General features: G+C 36.3%; 1 protein-coding gene across 2 annotated transcripts in view; it reads right to left on the bottom strand.

Annotated features, from left to right (window-relative positions):
* The window catches only part of LOC134639986 (potassium voltage-gated channel subfamily H member 1-like), a 59963-nt gene that overhangs the window by 29606 nt on the left and 17496 nt on the right, over nucleotides 1–12861 (bottom strand). For both annotated transcript variants that reach the window (XM_063491527.1, XM_063491528.1), the window contains 2 exons: nucleotides 6455–6612; nucleotides 3044–3312 (listed from right to left, as the gene is read on the bottom strand). In XM_063491527.1, the coding sequence (XP_063347597.1) occupies nucleotides 3044–3312; nucleotides 6455–6612 (427 nt within the window). The remainder of the gene's footprint in view (nucleotides 1–3043; nucleotides 3313–6454; nucleotides 6613–12861) is intronic.

Here is a 12861-nt window from a genome sequence, read left to right as displayed (position 1 = left end):
GCTATTAACATATGGCTAGGACCTTGGCAAGAATTTTCTGGTCCACATTTAAAAGTGAAATAGGTTATACCTGATGCATTGAAGGGGATTCTTATCTTTTTTTTAATAAAAGTGAAATATTAGCTTCAGTTAGGGTTGGGGGCAAATAACTGTAATGAAAGATTTGTTATAAACATTAACTAGATGCAGCAAGATGCTGGAATATGCTTTGTAAAATTCTACACTAAAACCATCACGGCCAGGAGATTTTCTGTTTTGTAACTGCCCAGTGGCCTCCTGAACCGCCACCTCTGTAACTGGTGCACCTAGCTTGTCAGTCAAACTGATATCAATTTGGGGGAATGTGAACAAATCGAGGGGGTTAGCATTGATCCAGATTCCGGGTGAAGAATCAGAGGTGTACAATTTCAAATAAAAATCTGAACATTTACCAATTTAAGATCTCTAGTTGTTTCAAGAAAAAACTAGCAAACCACAGCTGGTGACATACACAAAGGTTGTTGATACTCTTAAAATATCTTCACTACAACAAATATTATATATATATATATAAAATATTTTTATAGATATTTTAATATCTATAAAAATATATAATATTGGTCCAGCCTGTGATACAATGTTTTCTTTTCCACTATTCCAGATGTTTTGTTTTGTTCCCCTAAGGCATTTAAATACGCTTCACAAATTCTTAATAATTCAGAACAACTGAATAGCAAACTGAGGTAACAAGCCTCACTCAGGCAATTCCTTGAAATATATGTATGCCAATTCACTAAAACAGTTTCACTTGAAGCTAACAGAAGTGTTGATAGGAATGAAAGAAAAAAGGATTCAGTTTATATGCCTTACATTGTCTCATATATTAAAAAAATCACTGTATCAATATGTTTTGCTCAGATTTACTTCTACAAGAAGCTGTTGTGTAAGACTGTTACAGCACTTATGCAGAAGCCCATTTCAACCTGTCCACATCTCTGATTCTTTTCAGCAATTCACATAATTCACTGACAACTGGGCCAATTAGAGCTCTGAAGGATTGAGATCAAGTACCCGGGAACAGAGCAGAAATGTGAGGTGATTTTGGCATGGTGACCAGACCTTGTTAGTGCAACTTCCCACATTCGTTGCAAGATGCACTGTGGCCCAAAAACTATTCTTCCTAAGACACTCAATAATTGGCAAACGAGCAATACAAACCCAACAAAAAGCTGCTTTATAGTATGCAAATTATGAAAAATTGATCCATATCAAAGTGGATAAATATTGTCTGATAGAGCTGGAGAAAGCAATCTATCATTTAAATGAAGGAAATCATATTTGTAATATGGTTTCCAGTTTTTCTTGGGCTTCAGTCACACAGGCCTGGAGACCAGTTGGCTGGACTGTCTCTCAACTATCTGTCTCAGCTGGTTGGCAAGTGATTGCTCGAGGTTGAAATTGGACACAAAGTGATTTACAGTGCTGCATTACAATAATATTCCTTATGACTGAGCACACTGTCAGCTGTTTGCATGGAATATGCCAACTTGTCTGCAAACACTTGTAAACTACTTGCCAAGAAGTTGTTAAACTATGAAAAGTACAACGCAAAACAAAAACATAGTCTGTTTGCTTATAAAGTAAAAGTTACTCCTTTTCAGATGTGTTTGTTGCAAAACTAAAATGCAACTTATTTAAAAATGTACTTTGAAGGTGAATGTTGTATTATATGCAGCAAAGTGGAAGTTAATGTCTTGTGTGCAAACTATGGGCTTACTGTGGCAATCTTATATTGACCAAAACAGTCCCAAGTAGGTTTTTGTGCAACACAATCTTTGCAACTAATTTCACTTGGCAACAACCAGAAACCACTCACAATTGGTCAGGTAATAGATATTTTTGCCAAGTGACTGGAAGTTGCTAGCAGCTCACCAGCTGGTTGCTCTGTGTGACTGAGACCTGAATCCATCTATGACTGAGAATGAGATTCCTGTGCACATAAAAAAAGCAACAGAATTCTCTTTTTTTAAAAGTAACTGTACAGGTAGTTGGAAAAAGACCCATGCAAATTACAGCTTGGCCATATCAGAAGTGGCAATGAAATTCATCAGGGCTAAAGAAGAAGCTTGCTCAAGTAAAGTGAAATAGTCCACATCGACTGGAATAATTCCAGAGGAGACCAATTCGGTTTGGCCGTATCATCTGTATGTTTCCACATATTTAAAATGAATGGATCACTACAAATTCACCATTACTGATAAATGTCTTTATGAATAAGGTGGAGACTGATATATACACACTAACAATGAAGCGAGTTTGGAAGTGCCAATAACTGCAGTTCCTCTAATGGCCACTTGTCACTTTTTAAATGCCCAACTTTATAGCATTAAAATTTACATCTTATCCAATATATTGTAACTTGTAGCTCCAAATAACTAAAATGGTGCTGGCCAAAATGCTAATGTTTAGACCTTAAAAACCCACATACTATAACTATACTGCCAAAAGTATTTGCTCATCTGCCTTTGCATGCATACAAATCTGAATATCATCCTATTCTTTCACAAATGTTTGTAGAGGCAGTCTGTTTGGCTAGGTGTTTGATTTTATACACCTGTGACCATGGAAGTGATTGGAGCAAATTCAATGATTTGGATAAGGGAGTGAAAACTTTTAGCAATATGTTTTTTAGAGAACTGGAATTACCCATGTAACCAGTGTTTTACAGTGTGACATTTTGTCAAAGCTGTATATACACTGCACGTTAGGCAGCAAAAGAACCATTCAAATACAATACAGGATCATGATACAGTAAATGAAATAAGAATTCTGCCAGTAGTTCAGGCAGTGAACTATAATCAACCTCAGCAACACATTCAAGGTATCAAGAGAGGTAGAAAGACTGCTCAGCTAATCGTGTGTGTTATTTTCTGAATTTCAATAACTCTATTTATAATTCACTTATTCACCACCTCAGAGGATTGGGGCTTTAAAGAGCATAGTTGGACTTATCATTTATCTTGTATGTGCTAGATTCCAGGGAAGATAAAACACTTCTACTCACATCCAATCATCATCATGGCCACAGCAAAGATTTTCTCTCCGTCTGTCGTTGGGGCGATGTTACCAAAGCCTATACTTGTCAGGCTAGTCATGGTGAAATATAAAGAAGTGATGTAGACAGAGTCATTATTAGGCCCTCCGTCCCAGTTCCCTGAGCTGTCGTTGTAGTAGTACGGTGTGCCCACTGTCTCAGCCAGGATGTAGAGCCAGCTGTCCTTCCGAATGATGTTGGTTTCCTCATCAATAATCTCATAATAACCAATGCTGTACCTGCAAAGTGCAAAGGATCAATCATGTATTTTACATTGCATTTCATACTTAATATTCAGTTCATAACTACATCTACTTACCAGCAGAATTTGAGTATTAAACAAGGCAAAGCAAAAAAAAAAGCTTCTAGAAATGCTTACTGATGCCCATCACATGGAACAGATATCAATATATCACTCCACACAGCAGCCTTCACACTTTGAGTCTATTTTTTTTTCTTTTGGCACACTTTCCAAAGTAAAGTCTCCCAGACAGCAGCTTGAATTTCAAAAAAATTCCCACTGTTTATAACTTTTTAATGGTACCCATAATGATTTTTTAGCTTACCTCATGTCACTGTGTGCTTTCTAGCTCCAAAAATCTATGAAAACAATGACTTTCCATATAAAAAAATATTGCCGAGTACTTTCTACTGAGCCTACATGAATGTCAACAGGTCCTTCTGAGTTATAGAATGAAATTTCTATTGACTGCTAATGATTATGCATTGCACACAAACAGTGTAGACTCAAACCATGAGTCATCAACTGCAGAAGTTTCTATAGAGATGAAATGTACATACATATTTAAACTGACTTGTTTTCAGTTTGCTGTCCTGCTTTATCAGACAATGTTTAAACGGTGAGGAAGAGGTAAGTGAAAATAAAATATCCCATTGCACATCCTCCAAACTGAGCTGCTGATGCGTAGCACGATGAATTCAAGCAGATCAGCACTCAAACCAGCCTGTCTGGCACCAAAAATCATGCCACGTTACTGATTTGATATTTACATTAGGGCTGGGCCATATCATACCATTCACGGTAATACCGGTATAATGTTGGGCAACGATAAGAAAATGAAATATCGCGATAGAATATGGGTAAAACGCGCATGCGCAGTGCCTTTGTTTTCATACGCACATGGCGGTGACAGAGAATGAGAAGGGCGAAAGCGGATCGTTGAATGAAACTGATGAACCAGAATTGGTTTGTAAAAATGCTGCAACCTCAGTGGTTGCAGCATTCTTAGCTTTCATCCGTCAGATACACAACAAAGCACTATTTTTGGTAGAGCATGCTAGCGGGCCGTCGTTATTATCAATCCTTTGATTTTTCTGAAAATCGACAGTGCCCCTTATAATCCCGTGTGCCTTATGTATGAATTCTGGTTGTGTTTACTGACCTCGAAACGATTTTATGTGGTACACGGCGCTCGAAAATCTGTCAAATGTTTTAGCACGACTTTGCTAAGCTACGAACCTGCACCGCTTGATGGATTGTCGGAGCATTACGGCTATCGTAGGCAGGAGCCTCGCGGAGTGATACGTACTGTGCTTCAACATAATATTACCGTACTGTGTGTGTATAACCTCTTTTCAAGCTTTGTGGATATTATACATGGTTATGCTGAGGATATGTCGGCCAATTTCCACTGAAAATGCCATTTGGCTAAACTGTCAGCAAGGAATTTGCATTTGCACTGTTAAATTTTTATATAACTTTAATGCACATAAAAAAACAGCTGCTTGTTTAAGTGAAAATACATTGATTTTTTTTGCACTAATAAAGTTGTGGAGTTGTAAAGTATTTTGTCTAGTATCAATTATATCGTCAGTTATATCGTTATCGCAAATTTTCAAATGTATATCGTGATAAATATTTTTGGTCATATCGCCCTGCTCTAATTTACATTAATGAGCAAACAAACAAGTGTATCTAACAAAATGACCAGTGAATGTACAGTTATTCATTTAGTTAGGGAAGTGGCAGTGATTGGGGGACTGTTTTTTTTTTTTGGTTTTAAAACAAAAAAAAATTAATATCCACCAATTCACTTTAATTTCAGGGAACTGACCTCTGAATTTTTCAGATTGAGTGAAAAAGACACACAGCTTGAAAATACATCTGCCTGAGTTCACTATTTACATATAAAAGCTTGAAGATACCTAGTTTCTTGCAGAAAGCCCTGGAGATGAAAAGATAACCCCAGTAATGCAACAAACGCTGTTTTCATTCCTTCTTTCTGTTGTGGGTTTCTCTATGGAAAATTACAGAATGCATTTCCCCTCGTCTGACTGTATCATCTGAATATATTTTTATATAGCTCCGAGGAAGCAAAACTCAATAGTTTTTATTGTATGGTCTGATTATGACTTTCTTATTTACAGCCTTGCTGTTCATGTCATGCAGCAACCACCTCCATTTTTTTCCCTCGTTATAAAAAAAGTGACAGCAACAAGGAGAGAGGGAGGCTACGGCTGTTGCTCCTGTCATCTCACTTGATGATGGTTTAACTTTTCTCAAGTCGGCGACACGGTTCGGCATGTGACCATGGCAACCACAGAAACCATTTGGAGGGAAACGATACAGGAGCTATTTTTACTGGTATTATTGTCTGCTTCAGCCTATCATGTTTGATTACACTGTCTGGATCCAAAAACAATCTTTATGACACTGGTTACAGCCTCCGTTTGAAATCTTCTATCTTCTATGTTAATATATGTAATTAAACGTAGTTACGAGGGCTTTTCACAAGACCTCTTATGAAAATGAGAAAATATCTACAAAGGAGAAATGTTCATCATAAACTGCCAAACATATTCTCTGTTTTTATGCATGCAGGACATTAACTCGTCATGATGGGCTCTGTCAGTCACTCTGCATGTGTAGACATTCTTATAAACATAATAAATCAAGCACGACACACAATGGAGAGTTAATGCTTCTGCCACACTTGCCCCCTGTAGAGCAGAAGATCTGATTAGACTTTGGAGGCCTTTGCTCCATAAATTTGCATATTAATGGGAAGGGGAAAAAAACTAATTCCCTTGAAACTACAATAACGCTTTCTTGGCTTTAAAGTGTGGAAGAACATGCAGTTTAAAATGTGTGAGAACAAGAATGTTGACAAAAAGTAACTGATAATTAATGACCTCATTATCTTAATCAGTGACCTTGTTTCTATTAATTAGCTGGGCTGTTATTGCAAATGTGGCAGAAAATGAAAACATACTATGTAATTCAAACCTACAGTAAAGTACAGTAATACCTCAAATGTCACATGATTACCTGTTAAGATGATTTTAGCAATTAAACTAGAATTCCGGTTTTACTGTATGAGACAAAACTGTCTTATTATTAATAAAGTCACTTGAACATACCAAATACAGGCCAGCCAGTGAGCAGCCAGTCCAAAAACGCACACCAGCAGCACCAGGACTGCTGCTCCGTACTCAATGTAGTGATCCAGTTTACGAGCTACCCGACCCAGCCGGAGAAGCCGAACCACCTTAAGTGAGCTGAATAGACTGCTGATGCCCTAAAACAGGAGAAAAGTACACACAACAAAGGCAGGTATCAGAAACTATATTTTGAGATCTTTCAAATTGAAATAATTTTACGTCAAGCTCTCGTGAATAATATCCAGCACTTGACTTTATCTACAATAATTGTTCTGCACTAATACAAAGCTTTTCTTTTAGAAACGCTGTTTATAAAAACATTTAAAACACATAATATTACACTGTGTTCTTGTTGGCATCCATAGATACCTTGTAGAGTAAAAAGTAACCAATGGTTTGATGAGCAGGTTCCTGTTTGTTTACTCTCATCTCACAACATTTCACATGTGTCAGGTGGAGGTGGTAATGTGCCACAGAGTGTAGTGATTACAAAAAATAAAACAAAACAGGTAATTACCAAGTAATTTGTCTTTAAGTGTTAATCTAATTTAAATATTTGTTGCTACTTTGGAGATATAATTTATACAACTACATTATAATGTATTCATAAGTTTTAGCCAAATTTATTTAAACTCTTGAATTGTTAAAAAAAACAATCTGCAAAGCCCTGCTTGCTATAAAAGCTATTTAAAAAAGTAACATTTCAGCAGAATAATAGTTAGAGCAATAACATTAGCAAATTCTTTAAAAAATTCTTTACAAAAGTTCATCAAATGTACACATAATTTTTTTTGGTCATCTACTTCACACTAGTAGTGGCTATATTCCCCACAAACAGCATGCACCACCCACTGTTTGTTAATCAGTGGTATAAGGTAATAAATCCTAATTAACAAACATATTTTAATCTGTATCCTTTCAAACATGCAAAAGTAGCAGTGGAAATCCAAAATCCAAAAATGAAACAAGATTCAGTGTTCTACTGTGTAATGATGTAATGATATATCAGAATGCACAGAGTGAAAAACAAAACCTGAGATGCATTTTAAAGAATAAATATGAGTGTTTATGAACCATAACGTAACAGCAAACACAAAATACACAAATAAGATGAGGAATAACAAAAGACTCCAAGCATCTGCTCAGCTGATTTTGAAAACATTTATGTAAAATGAGATGAAATTTTACAACTTCCTTCACTTACATATCCGGCAGCTAAATGTCTACTCAGCTTAACTGTATGCTGAAGCACCAACACAGTGATTCAGACAGACAACTGCAATCGCATCAGTCTCCTTTGCAGTTCAGTGCTAGTGTCATAATGCAAGTGCGTGTGTGTGTGTGTGCACGTTCAGTCAAAGATATTGATTTTGCTAATGTGCTGTGGTCTGCAATGCCAGTACAACTGCAGTGCTCGCTGTCACTTGATCCGATCTAGCTGCCTGCCAGACACCTCAGGTTCTCTGAAATCACTTTACAGCTCTGAGCTCTGACATGATTTAATTATCAGTGCAATCGTGCTTCTGAGTTCTGCTGCAAACTCTACAAGCACAAGTTGGAAGAAAACTTTGCCAGTGAAGAGATACGAGAGAGATTTAATCAAAGGACAAGCTGGTAGATGTGCTTATTTGCCTTTTTGTGGAGATGCACTTAGATTAAATCATCGTGTCTGTGCACTAAATATGGCAGTAGAGCCACAGTTATTCCAAAACACACATGCCAGCATTAGAGCTCATCCATGATCACAGAATATCTTGTTTGTTTCAGTTAGATTTGATTTGTGGTTTTACCCAGAGTAATTGCATTTTATAATGGATTTACACTGCCTCATAAAATGTATACCAACCTACTGGGGGCTGAAGGACAATGTGATTGGATGCTCATGTTGCTGACGCTACTGCAGTTTGGTGAAAGTGGAGATAGCACTGAGTAAATTAGAGTGATTAGAGTATACTTGGTTCTTGTTGTGCAGCTTAGTTTAAGATATCATGTAGAAAAACTACTAATTCGCACAATTAGATTTAGTTTAATGTCTGAAAATTGAAAACTGAATTTGAAATACTTCAATTTCCTACACACCTGACAACTACGCAACTTTTTTAATACAATCTACTCTCACAACTAGGATTCTGTGGTATTTACATTTTTATGTAAAACTAAATGGACATTGGCGTGAGATTGCTTTGTCCAAAATCATGCAAAATAAAGGCAAACGGTTCAGGTATCACTGAAGAAAAAAAATCATAATAATATAATAATATTTGAAAGTAAAATTTGTTTGCTGGGATGAGCCAAGAACACTACAGTTTAACTGTAACATATTTTTCACTAATAATTTCTTTAAAAGAAGCTTTTTATAGATGAAGTTTACTCTTAATAAAACTAATAATAAATAAATTCTAAAAAAATCTCAGACGTGTAAAACAATGGTTGAATGTCATTTTATCCAATAGATAACAGCCATTTTTGTTTTTAAATTTACGCTTATCGTTTAAAAAAAAAAAGGCACACTTGTTATCTCGTGTAACCGTTTAATTGACGTTGTTTTGGTCATCGCATATGTCAGGTACATAATTAATTTATTATGACATTAATTTGGCAGCTGTAGCAACACTAAAAAGTTCAATATTAAAATACATTGTAAAAATTCTAGCTTCTGACTGTCATAGTCCTCAGTTTTTTGGGGTCTTTCTCTGTCAGTCTTTTGTGTCTCTGTCTGTCTCCTGTGTCTGTGTGTTTTATATCTTTTTTAGCTGCTTCATGTTTTATTATGAAGGTTATTTCTCATGTGGTTTACTTCCTGTCTGTGTTCCTTTCTCACCCTTGTTATAGTTTGGCATAGCTCACCTGTTCCTCATTAGCCTCTGAACCCAGTTATATATTTTGCACTCCCTCGATTTTTTGGCTGCATTGCCTTCCTTGACCCGGAGTTGTTAAGAGATTTGGTATTTGTCCTTTTGCTCTTTTGCCGTTTCTTGAATTTTCCTGCAGCAACTTTTGTTGTAATATAATTCTGCAAGTTTCAGTAAAAAGCCTTTTATTTAACTTCCTAACAGTGTGCAGGTTAATGACCACCTTAACCTACAGACTGTTTGGATCTATTTCAGAACTTTGCCCTTAAACTCAACTCAAAGGTAGCCAGTTAAGTAATGAAAGCTGTCAGAGATAGCTAACAGCAAGAGGTGGTTCTTATATAATATATACCACTCTATATTAGAAACACCCTGTCTTAAAAGACATTTTTAATCCCAGGATGACTCTTGTTGAAAATTTTACTGTAGTCAGTTTGTCATAAATGATTGCTGATGTGAGGACTCAATCTGCTCTTGTGCAATTTTAATGAACCTCATTTTTAAATATTGCATAAGACAATCCTGGCATTAAAAAGCTTTGCAGAGAGAGAAAAAAAACAAGAATCCCATATCTTATCTTGACAGTTCATGCATTTATACTGCCATATCCATTTTTTCGTATTAATGTGTGAATGTGTGTCTACAAGTAAAATAAAAACACATTCTATGATATTCTAATCAAACTGAAGCCTACTTGAGTGACAGCTCGGTGGTTCCAATTCTTCCCATCACGTTCCATGCATGAACACAGGCAGAAGAGGATGGGGGGGCCATGCAAACAGAATGGAGGGATAAAAAGAAGAAAACAAAAACGAAGCACAAGTAAGAGAAAACATACTTGATCATTGGTAAGCGATGAATAAACACAGTTAAAAAAAAAATCAACATTCAATAATCAAACAAAAGGAAACACAAAAGAACATTCTTATCTGCGTTTTGAAAGTGTTTACAGTGCAAAGCACGCACTCAAAGCTTTATTATTTTAAACCACTTGCAACATGAGGTGGTCCATTTATTGTAGTTTTGGGTTATCCCTGAGTGAAAAACCAAATCGGTCAGTGTTTCAAATTGCCAAGAATAACTTTGACAGCGGCTCCCCGTTAATGATCTTCTCTTTCCTATTCGGAAACCTGTTGGGGGAAAACAGCCATCAAAGTTATTCATGTCAGCCGTTAAGGTCTGCTGCAGCAGCAAGATGTTTCCATACCGGTTTAATAACACAGGCAATTGTTTGCTCACTCTCATTTACCCTTGCCATGGATTGCCTCAAAGCAATTTGGAACAAATTGGAGTCACTGAGTTGTTGCAGAGACACAATGGAAGATGATCCTGAGTTTGCGGTCATGGCTTTGATGTCGGTTTACAGCCAATGCATCTATTGCCTTCATTGCCGTATTACATTTCTTACTCACAGCAGATACATACATAAGTGTTAGGCTGCACTGTTTCGTGTAAGGCTGCATCAAATAATTATCTTCGCTGCTGCAGATGTTTTTATGAATTAAGTGGTAAACGTCAAGTCTGTAAAATAGTATCTCAAAAGAAAGTCCAAGTAAATAGCTCTTTTTTACTAGCTGTGAAATCTATATAAAAAAAATATAATTATATCCAACTGAGAAAACCACTGACCTTTGAATATCTGACATATTGTTTTGATAAACAGCTTATAAATGGATGACAATCACCTAAATGGATAATTATTTCAGAAGGCGACACTGTATCCTTGGCAGCATAATAAGCAAATAATCACTTTAAAATGGAAAGAGTGAAAAAATAAAAATAACATATGTTATAGAATAAGGCCAGCAACACCTGACAAGTAGTTGTCAAAGCTACATATCATATAATATTCCAGCCACGTCAATGGAATAGCAAGTGACGTCTTTTCAAGTGCATACCGAGCATGCTCAGTTTACAGTATACTGCACTGACTATACTGTGCAATGATTCTGTTTCTTAGACAACTGGATACTGCTGGATGCCATATGGTGAAATCGAAACACACATGTATGCATGCAAGTTTTTCAGTTTTTGCATGAAAGACAACTGTTAAAGTTACTGAGGACTGACAAAATGTAACCAAACTAAAAGCACATCTTTGTAGCCTGGCTCATACATTTATTTCTAGCTATAAAATTAGCTTTTACATGTTTTTAGTATTATTTATGATTTTATCATTTCCTTTATGTTCAGTCATCAGTGAATAATTTTAGATTGCATTTACCTGCATGAAATGCACACTATAAAATAACTGATTATTTCATGTGAATTTTAAGGGATCTATAAAACCATTACTTCAGTGTTTGTTCAGTTGCTGAATTGGTAGCCTAGGGAGTTCTGATCCCTAGTAGTGCTGTGCATCGGTTATAAAATAACCCCAATGCTTCCACTTCCCTGAGTATGTCGGGTCCTCTTGGGTCTCCGTTATGCAAATTTGATCATCAGAGGCCTCTTGCAAAAATCTGCTTGCTCTCCAATTTCCTGTGACCACAAGTTCTGACTGATGCACCAAAAACAGTCGCTTCTGAGTTCCACAGCTATCTGCTGTACTTGTATTCAGGAGAGTATAATCAGCCTAAATGAGTCTCAAATTTATTTTGGATACAACACACATTCAATTCAATTCAATTTTATTTATATAGTGCCAAATTACAACAGCAGTCACATTAAGGCATTTTATATTGGACAGTAGAGACGCTAAAATAATACAAAGAAAACCTAAACAATCAAACACTCCAGCTAATGTTTGACCTCAATGCTCAGTGAAAGAACACAGTCCATATTTGGTCCCAATGACATTTCAATCTACTGTCAAACCAGCCAATATTCACAATTTAAAGCTACAATTAATGATGCATTTACTTAAACTGGCAGCAATTTATATAATCAACTGTCTTTTTTTAAAATCAACTAAGAAGAACTCTGTAGCTCTTTCATATACTTTCAAAAGATTTTGTCAATGACAAAATCTATTCAGACAGTCCATGGTTGGTTTAGTTTTTCTTTAATGAGCATCACGTGATCAAATAACATCAGCATTCAAGCTACAAAAAGGTTGCTGCTTTTCCTTTCTACTGACCCCTGACTGCTCCGGTCAACTGAACTCGTCAGCATTTAGAATGCTGAATCGATGAAATACTAGAAAGGCTGAAATGCCTGATCTGCAAGCACAACTAAATGCTCTCTGTCCACCAATCAGCTTTACTACTGCATATCTTATACTGTGTGGGACACCCAACAGTGCGCAGTGAGAAACTGCGCCGTAAACTGCTATTGCAGTGTTTTACACACATACACACCAAGAGATGTGGCACATATACACACCGAGACACAAAATGATACACTAATATAATGAATACTGTCAAATGTAGGACTTTAAAGTGCCTAATCAACACGTTTGTTTGAGGGGGGGAAAAAAAGATCTCCAGGTACATTTACACCAGATTCTGAAGCTGCAGTTTCTCCTCGGACATCTTTAATCACAGAGAGCTAAACATGTAAAATATTTTACATGTAAACCTTCCTTCAAGTTAT

This window comes from Pelmatolapia mariae, linkage group LG13 (assembly GCF_036321145.2).
Source record: "Pelmatolapia mariae isolate MD_Pm_ZW linkage group LG13, Pm_UMD_F_2, whole genome shotgun sequence".
Classification (NCBI taxonomy): Eukaryota; Metazoa; Chordata; class Actinopteri; order Cichliformes; family Cichlidae; genus Pelmatolapia; species Pelmatolapia mariae.
This window is presented reverse-complemented; position numbering and strand designations above follow the sequence as displayed.